The sequence below is a fragment of the Halichoerus grypus genome, chromosome 12 (genome assembly GCF_964656455.1).
Source record: "Halichoerus grypus chromosome 12, mHalGry1.hap1.1, whole genome shotgun sequence".
Lineage (NCBI taxonomy): Eukaryota > Metazoa > Chordata > Mammalia > Carnivora > Phocidae > Halichoerus > Halichoerus grypus.
This window is the reverse complement of record NC_135723.1, coordinates 73,842,343-73,860,079: the sequence shown is the minus strand read 5'-3', so window position 1 is coordinate 73,860,079 and position 17,737 is coordinate 73,842,343. Positions and strand designations below refer to the sequence as shown.

At 38.2% G+C, this 17,737-nt stretch overlaps 1 protein-coding gene and 1 long non-coding RNA gene across 2 annotated transcripts in view; one reads left to right on the top strand and one right to left on the bottom strand.

The window, feature by feature from the left end:
* Positions 1-17,737, top strand: part of LOC118543168 (uncharacterized) — a 336,665-nt gene that overhangs the window by 141,312 nt on the left and 177,616 nt on the right. The window lies entirely within an intron of this gene.
* CAV2 (caveolin 2) lies at positions 2,798-10,889 on the bottom strand. The gene is made up of 3 exons (XM_036103948.2): positions 10,621-10,889; positions 10,109-10,296; positions 2,798-5,296 (listed from the first exon to the last, which is right to left on the bottom strand). The coding sequence occupies exons 1-3, from the start codon at positions 10,768-10,770 to the stop codon at positions 5,146-5,148; spliced, it is 489 nt and encodes a 162-aa protein (XP_035959841.1). The 5' UTR covers positions 10,771-10,889; the 3' UTR covers positions 2,798-5,145.

The window sequence follows — 17,737 nt, the reverse complement described above, 5'->3', positions numbered from 1 at the left end:
GAGCTCAGGTCAAAGCCCTCACTCTCAGGTCCCTTATGTAGTTTTCAATATCCCCTTCTCAGGTCCTTCATTCACATAAAGTAATGGATGACTGGTCATAGATTGAAATGTTACCCCACCCAAGGGCATCTTTTACTTAAACAAGCATCCAAGTGTAAGGTTCCATTGGTGGTAGTTCAGATATAGTCCAAAGAAAAAGGCTGAGGAGCAGGTACAAAAATGTCTTAAAAATATAACAAAGGGTCCCTTCTTTTGCTCATTTTGCCGTTTGGGGGTGAACAGGGAGAGGAAACTGGGATGATTAAATTATGGAAGCCTGGATTGTTTTTATTCCTAAAAATTATTGCCTGAATATCTAGTATATCTTAATCCTCTGCTTCCTCATCCTTTAATTCTTTCCCTTGTCCTTCCATACACATAAATATACCTTGAAGGAAAGAAATATACTAAATCCTGGTTTATGATAAGTTGCGTTTAGTGGTGGTAATTTTTCACTGCAGTACTACCTACATTTTTTTTTTTTTTAGTTTCTTAATATGTAGCCTTTTTAACATTCTTTAAGCTCTTTTTATCTTAAATAAACATTCTAAAATGACAAAGTTGCAAGCTAAAGAAACTGAGCCATTATTTATATGATTATTATGCTATTTAATTTGTCCTGGGATTCAAATGAGACGATGTATAGGACTGTGTTTTCTAAAATGTAAAACTCCATAAAACAGTCTTTTACTATTATACATTTCAAAATGAGAAATAGGATAGTAAAAGAAATAGCAATATTTAAAAAATACCAGAATGTTTCCAAATGAGCTTTTAAGTGCTAGTATTTCCTACCACTGAGATGTGAAAATACATTTCATTCAAATAAGAGAATTGAGAGTAAGGACAAGCATTACCCCAAAGGATGAAATACACCTAACCTGTTTTACATACATTTTTGTTGTCCCAACTTGATGATTCATGAGTGAGAAAATGGCGAGCAAGGAAATCTTATTAGAATCAGTACATTTCAAACCTCTCTTGAAAATAAAGAAAATTATTAAGTTGAAATGTGATTCCCATCTCAGCTCTGCAGTCAATCCTAGTTTTCTTCATTTATGCACATGGTCATTCATTCAGAAAATAGTGATTGAGCTCACTGACTGCTGGGCATCATTTCAGAATCTCCAGAAACACAGATGAAGTCATGTTTTTGGTTCTCAAAGACCATCCAGCAGTCTAGAAGGGTTTAACAGGGTTAGTTTTACCATGTGGGAAGTGATAATAGGGGTTTGCACAAGATTTTATCTGAAGACTCAGAAGAGGCACTTGATGTGGAGGAGTTTTAGAAGCGGGGGTGGGACAGGCCACGAGGAGGGACGTTGGCATGGGGACAGAGGAGAGGGTTGGGCACACAAGAACAGAATGGCACTTCAGTGAGGGCTAGAGTAGGCCCTGGCTGAAGACAGCAATGGGTTGAGAGTGAAGGCCTTGTATCCATAGTTTAAGAGTTTGGATTTTGGTCTAAGGGCAGTCACATACAATTGATTGTTTTATGCAAGAGAATATCAGGGGAGTTTTGATAAGATCACTCTATTTTTTGAAAAGGAAGATGGATTGGAGAAGATCATTGAAGGCTGGAAGTGAGGCCCATTGAGGCTGTGACAACTAGCTAGGCAAAAGATGAAGATGGCAACGATTACGGTCTTATAGCAGTGATTTTGGTAGAAACGTCTTCAAATAAAATATATTTTAATTAATTAAAAAATAGAATTAAACATTATTTTCAGAGAAAATGTAACAACAATAAAGAATCAGAATTGTTAAAGGTCTAGGAATCCCCGTCATGGAGAATCAAAGGCACATACTCATTTTCACAATCAACTGAAGATTGAAAAGTAAATGTATTCGTTATTATCTTTATCGCACATCAGCCCTCTAATTGATAGAAAATCTGTGATTTTTAAAAAATTCCTGGTCTGAACAGCTAGATTGGTTTGCATATACATAGGCAAGTCTTTATCCTACTGAAGTCCCAGAAAGCAATGAGATGGGAAGCTCCTGAGATCCTTTAGTTCAATCCTTTCATTAGAGATAAGAAAACTGAAACCGAGATTAAACCCTTTGCAGGTGACACACCTCAGTAATGGCAGTGCTGAGCCTGGAATCCAGATGCCTAATCTGGAGGGCAGGGCCCTTTTCACTGCACTGGAACAGCTTCCCAAGAAAGGCATCTAAAGAAATTAATGGGATGTGGATGACTATTGAAAAGAGGAGATTTTTAAGTTCTTCAAAACTATAAAAAGCATTTTAGAAAGCCAAACACCTGCTTTATTATTAGAGGTTGGTCATTTTTCCAGATTAACTGACGAGAAAATCCATGCCAATATCAGCAACTACTCTTCTCATACTCACTTTCCAAAACTAATTTTGGACTCTCGTCGGGCTTCATGATACCAGTATCCAAGTACATGTGATTTATATTGTTTTACTTTCTTATTTAAAAAATTGAAAACAGAAATATCAGTTTATTTAGGATTAGTAAGAGACTTCCATTTCATGAGGAAGATGAAGTATGATGGGTTTGTGAACAATTCATTGCGTATACTATTCATCAAATGATAGAAAAATTTATAGGGAACTTGATTAAGTGCTGGGAAAACAAATAATTAAATTACCAATCCCATAATTTTTCGCAGATATATTCCTGAATAAGCAGTAACTCATGTATTTTTTTCTATTATGGGTTTGTAACAAGGTTTAAAAAGGTTCTTTATTGATCAGTTTCTTATCTAATGTAATAAAAACAATGAACACATTTTATGGGTTTTTAGAAAGTTTATTACAAATACTCATCTATTTGCCCCACCCTCAAATAAAAGAACCAACATATTTGCATATGAAACCTGAATCCACTTGGTACAAAATTTCAGTCTTTGAAATAAAATAGTTAATGGCAAATCTCAAAAAAAATTAATTTTAATGAATAATCAATGCTATTCAGAAATACGGAAATCATATGTCTCACCTGCTAAAAGTTAATGTTTTGCTATATATTTTGGCTTTAAAACTTATCGATAGCTATTTGAAAAGATATGATTTATTTAAGCTTATGATTTATTTAAATGCATGTTTTATTAATCAAATACTTTTGGCCAATCAACATATCCAAATATTTTTAAAAACACTTTAAATACAACTATATAGTTGTATAGTTTATAGTATAACTGTAAAGTCACGAGACTGATCTTTTTAACTAACATAAAATCTATGTCGTCAAATGAGTGGTAATGTTTTAAGGTAATGATCAAGAGAATCTTTTCTAAGGATGCTACAATGGCCTAGAGGCAGTTTTGAAGTCTCTTTTGTAGCTTCTCTTCAAAAGGATAGGAGTTTCATAATTTAATCATTTGTTTACTTTGGCCCCCAATAGTATTCCAGTTAAATCATCCTTTATATTCACCAGTCCTGGCAATTTGGAAAAGTAAAATTAATCTTCATTGAATGAAGATTTGTCATCTATGAAGATATTCAAAGGAATGTTAATTCAGGTTCTGATAATAATTCTGAAATTTGAGCATTTACACACTTTTAAGATGTGTAAATTATAGTAACCACTTACATCATAGACATCTTTTGTACATGCCTATCATTTTGGAATAATGAGATTTTTAAAACAACAGTGACTCATAACATTGAAATAGGACTCTACAATTCAAAAGTGATAAGAATAATTTTATACTGTGTAACAAATCCCATATCAGACAACATCATGAAAGTCTGTATCTGTTAATCTTTTACATATATATATATATGTATAGTAGCTCAAGAGCATGGGCCCAAAAAATTGACAACTTTCCTGTAAGTCTCTCTCCATGAATCACTGTAGTTGAAATAGTACTTAAGTGTCAGAAATAGCCTTTATGTAAAATGTTATTAAATAGCACCAGTATTACTTGAAGGTAAAGTGAGACATTAACAGGAATGCAATACAAGTTTAATTTCTTTTTTTGTTTTTTTCTTTTTAAAGATTTTATTTATCTGAGAGAGAGAGAGAACGCAAGCAGGGGAAGGGGCAGAGGCAGAAGGAGAAGCAGACACCCCACTGAGCAGGGAGCCTCATGCGGGGCTCGATCCCCAGACTCCGGGATAATGACCCGAGCCAAAGGCAGACACCCAGCTGACTGAGCCACCCAGGCGCCCCACAAGTTTAATTTCTAACTACAAGAGCGAAAGCATCTCCCAGATGAAATACCAGTTAGATTTGGATTAATTTTAAGGTCACAGCCAGAAAAAGCTCAGTCATAAAACATTTCAGGATTTTGCTTGGAAAAGTTAGAAAGAAAAACCTTGTATATCACTCTTTTACATTCTATTCCCAAAGAAGATATATATGCTTACATAATCAAGACAGTGCAATCTCACCAATGAAGTTCCCCATGAAAGAGACATTTACTCATTCTATATATTAGTTCAACAAGATAACAAATATAATAAAAGTACTTAAAAGCAATCTGATTAGAGCAACATTTACATTAAGTACAAAATATACAGTACAATGAAACATCTTATTAAATAGACCTGTAGGTTAACAATATCTTATTTAAAGGTACACACGTTCATTATCTATTTTCACATTTATTTGTCCTATTATATTTGATAGCGCCTATCACCACTGCATGCTTTTGTTACTATAATTTCTAGGATCTTTGTATATTTTTTTTGTAAGTATTCCCATGACTTTATCTGCAAAGGTAATTTTAAAAGTATTACTTTCAGAGTAAAAAAATAAGAAATTCCATAATTTTACAAGCAGTTGTGCACAGAACTATTACAGTGTTTGAGAAATGTCCCTTGATCTTTATAAATTCATCATTATAAAATGTATACTTTTGTACTAAAGTAAAAACTGCCTTTAAAATTAAGTGTTGCCAACCCATTGTATAATTCTGGCTCTAAAGTTAGAAGTGAAATCCTTGACTATTAATTAGAAAAGCATTATTTGAAAAGATCTGCCAATAAACATTTCTAAATGTGGTTGCCAATCTTAAAAATTTTCTTAATTAGAACAGTTGGGAACGCTTGGAACAGAACAGTAGTGCTTTTACATTATAACAACCAAGAAGTATTACAGTATCCAGAACTCCAGACCTGGGGTCCCAGTGTTCAGTCATGACTCAGTTGCAGGCTGACAGAAGAGAAGCTGCGTCCTACACTTGTGCACAATGGGGCAATGACAACATCTGTTATACTCTTCCATATTGTCTGCACCGAAGGCAGGACCATTAGGCAGGTCTTTACAAAAGGCATTATAATCCTGGAATGGAGGAAGAGATTTGTGTAAGGATTATTGGTGTTGCCAAATGAGGCCACTGACTCTTACACATGCATGAAAAGATATAATAATGGCCTAATTCACCTAAATTTGAACATTTGAAACAAGTCAATAAACAGTGACCCACATAGTGATAAGATGCACAGAGATATGTTGCTTAAAAAAATAAACAGGCACGTAGATGATAACACCAGTATTCTTTCTATAGGTGGCATGCTATCTGAAACAGTAAAACAAAAAAATAAATAAAACGGTAAATGTATCTACCTGATCTCTGCCCCTAAACATTAACCTGCTTAATTCTTCGTATTTCCCTGGAGTTGTGCTTGCTGGTAGCCTTTCCCGTTGCCTCATTCCACTTCCCTACCCCTTGAGCCAGGCTGGGTTGGACACTTCCTTTTTGTGCTTCTAAAGTACTACAGCAAAATTTCTTAATCCTTAAATTTACCAAAGGGTATCATAAGTAGATGGCTATACTTCTGTCTTTTCTACTTGAATGGAAGCTCTTTAAGTGAAGACATCCTTGACCTTTATTAAAGGTTGGGCTGAAGTGAACTTAGCACTGTCATGCTTAATATTACTAATTTTTCATAATAATTACATACACTGAAAAGAGCTGTGTGGTAGAGTTAAAAGAACTCTGCAATCATGTCAGAACTCTTAGACAAAACAAAACAAAAAAACCCAGACTATCCTGAAATTATTTTTTCCATATGTCTTTTCTTAAGATGACTGCAAATGTTCATATTCCTCAGGCTGATTAATTTTCTCTGTAATCCTCTGAATAATGCTCTCTATTGTAGTAGTGCTATTTGAGCACAAAAGTATCTTTGAATTCTCAGGAATTGCTGGTAGCCTGAATGGAATTTTTATTATTATCTGTATGGGCACAAGGAAGTAAGGTTGATTTTCTTGGTTTGCTATTAAAATGTGACTTAAATAAAGGTCTGTTGTGCTTAGCCAACAGGGAAGGGAAGATCAGGCAACTGTCGGATTGATTGAGATATTTTTAGAATACTGAATTATTCATATGGACTGCATACACATTTATATTTATCTCATATTTTGTTCCAAGTGCTAAGACTTAAAGAAATGTTTAAAGAAAACTAATTACTAGGTGTTTCAAAGCTAAACAGTTGAATAGAAACCCGAATGATGACAACTTTTGACTTTTTACCATTATGTTTCTCATTTGATGTGTGGCCTTGGGCATATCACTACAAATGAAAGTAGAACAGGAGCTCTTACAGATTGGCTATAAGGATTAACGCTTACTATGCACCCTTGAAATGTCTATATGATGCTGTCATTATAATGTACATATGATGCCATCATATATAAGTAGAACAATTTGAAGTCAGAATATACAGTGAAAACAAAACAATCTCAAATTGAAGTTTAAATCAGAAAGCTTCCTAACCGAATCTACTTCACTGAGAATATACTTTCCACTCTTCCTTAGGATAAGACATTTTCTATCCCATAACTTCTTAGATCTCTATGTCCTAAAAGGGAATGAAGCACAGGACAAAAGTGGACTTTCCAGTTCAGCAAAGTACAACTGCTTACTTTTGAGACTTCAGTTGATAGGATGTGGTAAACTCATTTTATTTTCTTTAAGTTGTTGTTCTCTCACTGTGGGTCAGAGGATCCAATGATCCAAACACTTCTGTTTTTTTTTGTTTTAAAGCTTTTATTTATTTATTTGAGAGAGAGAGCACGAAGGGGGTGAAGGGCAGAGGGAGAAGCAGACTCCCCCCTGAGTAGGGAGCCCGATGAGGGACTTGATCCAGGGATTCCTGGATCATGACCTGAGCCGAAGGCAGACACTTAACCGACTTAGCCAGCCAGGCACCCGATCCAAACATTTCTTAAAGAAATCTTATAACTTATAAGATTATACATTCCTCCATTGGACAAAGCCCTTGGGACAGAGACTTTTTCTTAGCTTTGTATTAACTGTAGTGTCATGTAGATTGCATTGTCATAGCAATTTGCTATATTAAAAATCTCTTCAAGAAGTGAAATTGCTACTACTATATTTCTATAAGTTGGACTATCTATTTGAACTGCATCCCAGCAAAAACAAACGGTAAGGGAGCTCCAGCCACATTTCTTTGATATGATCCCCTTATGACCAATAATCTGCTCTTGCCAAATGGTGGCTATCTCAGTCTGAATGTGGTATGGTATCAAAACAACCCACTGGTCCCTCATGACCTGTACTTCTGACCTAGGATCCAACATCACCAGATTGAGTTCTGGGTGGTGGTGGTGTTGTTATTTGTTTGTTTAAGGAATCTAAAATCAGATCCATTGTGACGATGTGATGTGGTTCGAATATCTAATACTGCACACTTTCATAACTCTGGTTCACAACCTCTGGTAATAACAACCCCTAACCCCTGCCAAAAGAAGAAAAAGAAAGAAGGAGAAGTAAAACAATGCAGAAGAAAGGCTCACTCAAATAGGTTTGTTTTTTTATAAGGCCTCTCCTTGATCTGGTCTTATCATGTCATGGGAATGTAATCCATTAATGATAAATCTATTTTATCAAGATAGTTTTAAACTAACTTTTAAGCATTTTTTTGTTTGAAGTAACTCCTCTACTTGCAATCACAGCTGCCTGATGATGAATGGATGATTGTTAAATATTAATGACCCACATGATTGTAATTTGAAAAACAAGCTGAGGTTAAATAATACATTTTATGTGTCTGAAAAAGAAATGGTTTGATGATTCACCACTGGAAGCACTGCACACAAAAAAACACCTTCTGTTTTCAGGACAGCCAGGTGAAGAGAAGCATCATTTGGTAACTGTAGCTTTACTTCTATCTTTCCACCATTTAGTAAATGAAAACCATTTTGTTTTCAATTCCTGAGCGAGTGCTTTAGGAAAGCCCAGCTTTGTTGATTATAAATATGGCACTCTGTGTTTCCAAACAGCTTAATAGCCAACATTTCACAATATGCTATGTGGTCACTCAGTTTTTCATATTTTTTAAAGAGGTTAGATGACTGGTTTTGGTTAATTGGGAATCCAAAATTTTATGGGCTGGCTTAGGCCTCTTTTAAAAAATCCATGTGCTACTGTCAGACTATGAGCTAACTATACATCTGGCCTTTGTGAATTTGCTTATGTATAAAGGCAGAGATTTTCATTCCTCTGGCAGTCTTTTGTCACTTTCAATATATTTTAGTTGTTTTCCATCTTTAGTGATCAAATTAAATTGGTGTTCTTTGTCTTTTACTTACTTGAATTTTTATTTATCCTTTTTTATTTTTAAGATTTATTTATTTATTTGAGAGAGAGAGAGACAGCATGTGAGTAGGGGGAGGGAAGAAGGAAGAGGGAGAGAAAGAATCCTCAAGCTGACTCCACACTGAGCGCCAAGCCTGACACAAGGTTCCATCTCTTGACCCTGAGATCATGACCTCAGCTGAAATCAAGAGTTGGTCATTTAACAAACTGAGTCACCCAGGCACCCAGAATTTTTATTTATCCTTTAAAAGACTTTTTAGACTCCTTTTTCTCTATGAAGCCTTCCCAGTGCCTCCCTCTTCCTCAACAGGTTTAACAGTTTTCCTCAGCATCTACTTCTGTACATAGCCAGCTGCCCTGATATGCTGAATAAACTGAAGGCAGATCCTACATCTTACTCATCCTTGGCCCAGTGCCCAGCACAAACTAAGCACTCAATAAATTTATCTGCTTGAGCTAACTAGCTAGCTAAGAAACTAAAAGAAATTGATTTACAAGGTAAAGGGGAATTGAGAATAATTTTTAACTTCTAACAATGAACACAACATGTGTTAGGGTGTGGCAATAGCATATGAAGTGATTAGGAAAGACATGGAGGCATTTAGGATTATACATTTTGCCAGGACTGCCCTAAAGCACAATATTGACAACTGTTGCAATACTGGGGGATGATCATAATGCTCTTTCTCTCAGGACAAAGTAAGTATCTTTTAAAACCATAAATATAATATTTTCCTTTAAAAATTTTTTAGTGCTTAAAAAGTTCTCCAAAGTTTTATGATGCATTTTGAGTGTAAATAAAGTTACTCAAAACATCCTATTAATGCCCAGTAGGTTTCTATACTTATTTTCCCTTTAAGTTGATGCCCCTCCCCATGTTGTCTCATAGGTGAAAAAGTACTTTGGAGTCCTTCTCATTTCATTATCCTGCAGCTTGAGTTTTCATTCATTTCTGTTGGGGGCCCCTCACCTTAATTGCACACACACAGCATCTCCTCTGGTCTCATCCTTACCATTTGCTAGTGGCAGGATTGGAGTAGCCCCTCCATAGCACTCTTAACCAGGCCTGATATCCCTGTTCAATTATATTGTCACTGGCATTCTGCTCAGAGATCACTTTTGTTTTAGCCCAGGCACAGGTGGTGACTGAATAGAAGGTGATAAAAGAAATAAGAGCCTTGCCCAGAACCACTGGCACAAGTCATAACTCAGCCCTGTAAGAGAACAGCCTGGGGCAGGAAGCATGGCCTCCAGGTCCCCACCTCCAGTCAGCTGGGCCTTATTAACATCAGAAGGAAATTCACACCTGAGGGCGGAGGAACATTACTTCTGTTTAAACTCCTAACTCAACCTATGATTCTAAAGAAAGCACACTGCCCTTCAAGGCCTCCAGGTTCTTGCTACTGTGGCGAGCTGATGCGTGTTCTTCTTACAAGCGCGCCTTGGGAGAAGGGGAGTGCAGAGGGCAGGTGGCAAAGAACATTCCTACGATTCAGAAGGTCGGTCCACCCCGGTGTGCCCCTTCTCACCAGATGTGCAGACAGCTGAGGGTGGCAAAGAGAATTCCTGCAGCGAAGGCCATGGGGATAGCCAGGAACAACGTCAGGAACTTATAGATCACGTATTTGCTGATTTCAAAGAGGGCATTGCTGCAAATCCACACTTTGTCAGAGGAGTGTGTAGACACCGGCTCTGCAATCACATCCTCGAAGCCCACCTGCAGAGGCAAGACACAGGAATCCCCAACTGTCACCCAACCTAAAGCCCGGGGAACCAGGAGTGCTCCGGTGGGAGAAGCGAGGAGAAAGGAGCTGGCTGGGTGCCCTACCTTCTCTTAGGGTGAGGTTGGGCACACAAGAATTTGGCTAAGAATTCCTAGTTACACAGGCGACCCCACCTTATGTGAGTTCCGGGTCCCAGACCCTGGGCGGCTGACCCAGTGGCGAGGGTGGGGGTTGGGGTCGGGGCGGGGGTAAACGGGGCACCCGTGTCCCCAAGCCTTGGCGGGGCCCAGGTTACAGCCCGCCCCAGGCTTCTTCACCTTGAGATGCGAGTTGAGCCGGTGGGGATCCCGGTCGGAGCCCGAGTCCGCGAACTTATCCAGGTCCGCGTAGTCGACGCCGCTGTGGTGGCTGTAGGCATCGTCGTCCATGAAGAGCTGGACGTCTGCTTTCTCAGTCTCCAGCCCCATCGCGGCGCTCGGTGCGCGGCGGCGGCTGCAGCCCGGCCGGCGCGTCCTCCCCTTCCCGTCGCGCCCGGCCCCGCCCCGCCTCGCCTCTCCCCGCGCGGCCCGGGCGGCGGCTGATTCCAGCTGCGGGCTACCGCTGCCGGTGGGGGCCCAACCCGAGCCCGGCCTCGCTGCCGGGCCTGAGGGGCGGGAACCGGACGCAGCCGGAGAGGTGGCTCCCGCCCAGAAGAGTCCCGCCGCCACTTTTTGGCCGGGTTCACGTCTGCCTCCCGGCTGTGAATGCTCCCAACAGGCACATTCCAGCCCTGCACAGGCGGGCGGAGCGTGCCCTGGAGACGAGGACCCGTATTCCCGCCACAGAGGAGCCAGAGAGACCCCTGGGTCTTATCGCTTGATGCTTAGAACTGGGATTCTTAAGAGCTGTCCAGGGATGATGGACTTACTGCAGGGAGGCAGCTAGGTGGTTAGGAGCACGGGTATAGAATCACAGGGTTTGTCTTAACCTCCCTGCTCTACCGTTTACTATGTGTGCTCGGGACCTCAGCTACCTCGTAAAATAGGAGCAAGTGGGGGCGCCTGGGTGGCTCAGTCGGTTGAGCGTCTGCCTTCGGCTCAGGTCATGATCCCAGGGTTCTGCTCAGCTGGGAGTCTGCTTCTCCCTCTGCCCCTCCCCCCTGCTTGCTCGCTCGCTCTCTCAAATACATAAAAGTCTTTTTAAAAAATGGGAGCAGTTGTTCCTGCTTCACATAGTTGTCGCTTGAGAATTAAATTCCTGTAGAACTCTCACATGGTCTCTAACACACAGGACACACCTGATTGCCAAGCAATCCCACAAGTGGTAGAGGATCCAGGAAGCACGTCAGCTCTTTGGCTGTCCCCGTGCCCACAGATGTGGGAGCCTGCTGGAGGCAAGGTGAGGAAATGGAGTCAGTTTGGTGAGCTCCCTGTCCCTAGGCGTTTGCACTCTCAGAGCAGAGAGGATGTCTCTCTCTCTTTTTCCTTTCTAAATTAAAACTCTTAATTTGCCTTTGAATCAAGCCCTGTTGAAAGATGTCAATGCAGTCACATCCACAACTACCTGTAGGAAACATGTGAACAAACCCCTATCATAAAGCCACTCTGCAGGAGAAGAATCAGACTGCTGAATGCTCACTCAAAAGCTTTCAGAAAGGAGGATTGTGCATGTTTATAAAGGCTAAGTCTGGTGGATTTTGATACTTGTTTGGGGACCAAGAAAGTACTTAGTGAAAATTTGCCAGAAGTAAAAGGGTCTTACACTTGTGGGGGTGCCTGCTGTTTGCTCAGGGCCTGAGACATAGTAGGAACACACTAAGTATTGCTGAAATATAGTGTATTTGGAACTTGCTGCACGTATTAAATCCTGGTGTGTGAACTGGATTTGAAGAATTACTTATTAAAAAAAGACTTTTTGAAACAATAAAAAGCATACACAAAGAGCAGGATCTGAATAGGAAAAATATTTGGGAGCCAAATCTCAATATTTCTAATAATTAAATGGATAGCAGGGTTGTAACCCCATGGTTGAATCTCATGCCTGTCATGGTGCCCCTCCTGTCTCAAAGGTGGTCCTACTTGCCCATTCTCTTTTCTTACTTTCCTTTCCCAATTTTATTCACGTTCAGTTCATTCCAAAGTGATGCCTTAGACATTTTGCTTACTGCTTTTTCTACTCCTCTCTACCTCCTCCTTTCACCTAAGCAGACTGACTCTAAGAGTTGGGGCTCTTCTAGAGTTGTTGCCCAAAAACTATCAAAGTGACTAGAAGAGTTTAATACTTAAGAAAATTCATAATAATGATTACCAGGAAACGGAAAAGAAATGGGTTTATAGCTAACTAACATTTTGTAAAAGTTTATTTTTCTTAAAATAATCCCAGATTTTAAGATATTGCTGAAGAAAGTCATTCCCATAGTGCTAGAGTTAGTTTAAGCAGTGGCTGAAAATCTGGCTAAGCTTCTTTCCTTTCTTTGTCCTCTGATCACGTTTACATTTCCAGTGGGATTAGTAAGACATTTGCAATAGTTATCAAAAGTAATTGACTCATTTTTCAGGCATCAGGGCCAGGAGGCCAAAAAGCAGAAGAAATTAACATTGTCTTAATGGGACAGCTTAGATTATAGATTCATTTGTAAAATGATGGGTATTTATGAAAATATGACTCTAAAACCTAAGCTAAAAGAAACCCATCTAGGTTTGTCGTATTTAGCATAGAGCTTAAAAAAGAAGGATTCACTCATTCATTCACTACAAATTTTTATTGAGCACTTCCCCCATGGATTGATCTGTGTAAGGTTCTTATTCTGATGAAATTCTTGTTCATTTTGCCATTTTAATACCAAAGATTTTTTGAGAGGAGCTATAAAAATGATTTTGCTTATCTTATTAGTGGATGCTTAGAAAGTGTTAGCTATTGTTCTCAAGGGGTTTAAACCAGTGATTACCAAAGCAAATGGTCCCTACTAACTGGAAGGGAAATCTACCAGGAAAGGGAGTCGACAGAAAGTGGGTTGGAGGTAAATGGCTGAGCACATGAGTATCTCCCAAATCACATGATCACTCCTTCCATAGTTTTCTTTAGTTTTTTTTAAAATTGCCCTATAACCAAGGGAACTAAAAAATTTCATAATAAATACATACTGTTACATTCATCTTCTAGCTGTTATAGCTTCTGACAAGAGCACTGATCTTCAGATGGCTTATTAATATATTTGAAGAATAACAACTTGATAATTGATTAGTTTTATTAGTAGGATAGTTTATAATTATTTTGTTCCTCACTTTTCTCAATGTGTTGTCTGAGAAGATGATTCTTCTGGTTCATTGAAATTTGTATGTGAATGCCTTTATGAATAAAAATAGCTAATTTTTTCTCTCCACTCTTTTCTTTTCTTTCTTTCTTTCTTTCTTTCTTTCTTTCTTTCTTTCTTTCTTTCTTTCTTTCTTTCTTTCTTTCTTTCTTTTTTTCTTTCACAAATCACAAAGGTGTCATTTTTTCCCTTCTGTATAGCTTACATACAACTTTAGGGCAGGGTCTGTTTTTCAAACTGCCATTGTGAAATTGGTTATTAATGAAAATAATAAAGACTCCTTAATTTCACCATACAGTATTATGAGTTAATAATGTTTAAAACATTTGGAGTAGACCAGGTTTTCTCGACCTCAACACTGTTGACATTTTGGTTCAGATCCTTCTTTGTTGTGAGGGGCTGTCTTATGCATTGCAGGATGTTTAGCAGAATCTCTGCCCTCTGTCCACTAGTTGCCAACAGCACTCCCCAGTTACGACAACCAAGAACATTTCCAGACATTGCCAAATGTCCCCTGGGGACCAATATCACCTTTCCCCTCCTTTCCTAGGCTGAGAACCCTTAGATAGGACATTGTTGAAACAGTTTTTCATGTGAATGGGAAAAATTAAGCTCCAGCTGTCCATTTACAAACCCATGATTAGGATAAATCTCAGAATTGTAACACCAGGGGCGCCTGGGTGGCTCAGTCATTAAGGTTCTGTCTTCCGCTCAGGTCATGGTCCCAGAGTCCTGGGATCAAGCCCCACATCGGGCTCCCTGCTCGGCGGGAAGCCTGCTTCTCCCTCTCCCAGTCCCCCTGCTTGTGTTCCCTCTCTCGCTGTGTCTGTCTCTGTCAAATAAATAAAATCTTTAAAAAAAAATTTAATGAACACTTAAAAAAAATTGTAACACCAATTTGTCATAAATTCCAGGGATTTTTGAAATTAAACTTAAGGATACTTGTTTGCTCTCTTAAATTTTCAGAAGAACCCTTTATCATTGATTAGTTACAGATTTTCAATACAATGCTGATATTATTTGAGGGATACATACACCTCATTTAGAGACCAACAAGAAGCAACTCTCAGGCCCTGTGTACCTTGCAACCTCCTGTTCTTCCCTACCATGGGCCAGAATGGTTTGAATAATTATAGCTAGAAAAATGGAAATTTGGGACCTCTTGATTCCCTCGGGTTGTAAGGTTTAGTGATTTTTGAGACTCTTTGGCAACTGAATAGCTTTTCGAGTTTTAGGTGACCTTAATGGAGAAGTCCATGGACCTGTTAGTGAACAGCCAGGCAATTGCTTAAGCTTCTCTAACCAGCAAGGACTAAACCTGAGAAATTTGGAAAGACCACCAGTGTCCTGTACGACCCATTCTCTCTGTGGAAAGACCGCCAGTGTCCTGTACGACCCATTCCCATAAACTGTTTCTTGCATAACTCCCTGTCCCCTAGTCCTTCTTGATCAGTGTATCTTTTCATCCTCTCCTCTCTCCATCCCCACCCTCCAATTATCCCCTCCTCAATACACAGCACAGCCTCCCACAAAAATAATTTAAAGGAACAGATAAAAAAAAATACCTGTTATTTAAAGTTATTCAATAATCAGCTGTTGTGAGGTGTGCCAGATAGTTGTATGGCATTTAATGAAAGCTTGTTAATTTTTTTTCTTACCTATCACTTGTCTTTTTGTCTACGTTCTAGGTAAAATTAGCCTTGTACCAGTGAACCAGGGAAATTTTAGTTTAATATTAAGACATAGTCATTTGTTTGTAATTAGTGCCGACTTAATCTTCTGGCTCTTTCAAATAGCGCCTCCTCTGGCCAAAAACCTCTGTTCATACGCAAGAATTTCCAGAATTAACTTTTGTTTGGAAATACGTAACTCTTAGAAATAGACAAGTACACTATAGACAAGTACACAATAGAAAAGTACACTCTTAAAAAGTCCATATTCGGGGCACCTGGGTGGCTCAGTCGTTAAACGTCTGCCTTCGGCTCAGGTCATGATCCCAGGGTCCTGGGATTGAGCCCCACATCGGGCTCTCTGCTCAGCGGGAAGCCTGCTTCTCCCTCTCCCACTCCCCCCCTCTCTCGCTGTCTCTCTCTCTGTCAAATAAATAAATAAATAAAATCTTAAAAAAAAAAAAAAGTCCATATTCATGATTAGAGCCGAGAGGATAGGTCATTCCATTCTTATTCAAAACAATGTATGACAATTAATTTCAGATTTATCTTATCCTGTTTTCCATAAGTAAAGGATGTTCCTGTTTAATCTTTTGAGTATCCCATTCATTTCTGGAATACTGTATACATAAATAAGACATGTGCATAGGACTTTGATATTTTATCTTTCCAGAACATGAAATTGGCGCTAATTAACTTTTGGTGAGCACTAACTTTCAAGTTAACCTCTTAGTAAGTACAACTTCCTCTATATTCAAATGGGAACATATTTCTATAAAGATGAATAGTTACATGTTTTCCAAATACCAACTGAAATGTGTACAGTAAGATTACTAATTAATAAAACAACAAATCTAGAGGTTGTTTTCTTGGTTTGGGGTTTTATTTTGGACAGAAAAAGTATAGCTTAATTTGAAGCCTTTGTTTTCTCTAGTAATTCTTCTTTTTACAAATGTTATTTCACTTTCATTTAGAGTAAATGCCAATTTAAAAACACAACATAGCTAATCTATATTAGTCAAGAGAAAAAAGGATGGAAATTTTGTTTTGTTTTGTTTTGTATTAGTGCATATTTCCTATATAAGAATAAAGACAAAAACACAGAGTATCTTCCACCTGACTCTTATAAAGTAGTGTTTTAGTGTCTACTAGGTGACCTTTAATGCTCGAGAGAGTCATCTGGGAATCAAGAGCAAAGGGAATACAACTGCACAGAGCAGATGGAAGACTGGAAGACTGCCAATGGGTTGGGCAGGAGAATTTTTAGATTATATTTTTCTATCAATAAATATGTGGGAAGAATTTTGTTTCTACAGAGTTTACTAAAATAATATTTGTCTATTTCTGTTCTGTGGTTACACAAAACTATAAGGCAGATTTTTACACTACTTAAAGGCACAAAATAAATTAAGCAATTTAGGTGTTTTTATCCACTCTTTCTGGGCTACTGAAGCCCAATTAGGCCCTCTGTCTGCTAACTGCTTTTTAACTTCTAGGTTCCTTGTTTAGAACAATGAGAGGATTGCATCTAAAGGTAGATATTAAAGAAGTTACTCTATTTTTTTTAAAGAAGTTACTCTATTAAACACATTGTATATAGGACTATTGGCATTCTTGTGTTTCTGAATAAGGTAATTTTCCTCTAGTTAAACAATTAGTAAGTGAATAAATGTCTGATTTCAAAAGCAATTTTAATGGATGTTTGCATTTTGTTAAAAAGATAGGAATCCTTCAGAGCATTCAGAACATTCTCATCATGCTAATCTTCAAGAGAAACAATCAACTTTTCATTGAAATATGCACTGTTTCCTATAACATCTGTATTTATGTCACCATCTCACTTTTGGGACATGATAACATTTATTTCTCAAATAGAGTGACATTTTCTCCTTAATAATAGTGAATGAATGTAAGATTCTGCTTGTCACTTATTATCAGTCTACATACATTCACATAATTACATATTTTACTAACGAGTATGCTTTTTCCTTTTTAAAAATTATTGTGGTCATTGGAAGCTCTTGGATAAACATGTCACTGAAAATAAACTTAGATAGTAAAACACTGTGGCCCTGAAAAACTGCACACTACTTTATTTGGAAATAGTAGAATTTGCAGAATGTTGCTATAAAGGGCATGTTACTCAAATTACTTGGTTCTGAAGACTCTTACTATGAAAGCAAAGTATTTTCTGAAGGAGTAGAACACAAATAGCTAAATGTTTGGGCCAAAAAATAGAGTTATTATTTTATCACTTTGGAAAAGCTTCTCCAATTTCACCATGTATGTATTGCAAGTCTTTTTCATTAAAAAAATAGCATAATACAAGACACAAGAGGTGACAAATGAATGCTGCTTAAATTATTTATAATTATAGGATGCTGATTATCTGTCAGAGTTCAACTATCTATTAGGAACAGAATAAAGGGCGCCTGGGTGGCTCAGTCGTTAAGCGTCTGCCTTCGGCTCAGG

What these genes read in the sequence shown, in the direction of transcription:
- CAV2 (XM_036103948.2), bottom strand. Translation starts at nt 10,770, where the DNA reads ATGGGGCTGGAGACTGAGAAAGCAGACGTCCAGCTCTTCATGGACGAC. An exon ending in GGCTCAACTCGCATCTCAAG is followed by an intron (nt 10,297 to 10,620) that starts GTGAAGAAGCCT and finishes TTGCCTCTGCAG; the next exon opens with GTGGGCTTCGAGGATGTGAT. An exon ending in CTCAGCTGTCTGCACATCTG is followed by an intron (nt 5,297 to 10,108) that starts GTGAGAAGGGGC and finishes CCTCCATTCCAG; the next exon opens with GATTATAATGCCTTTTGTAA.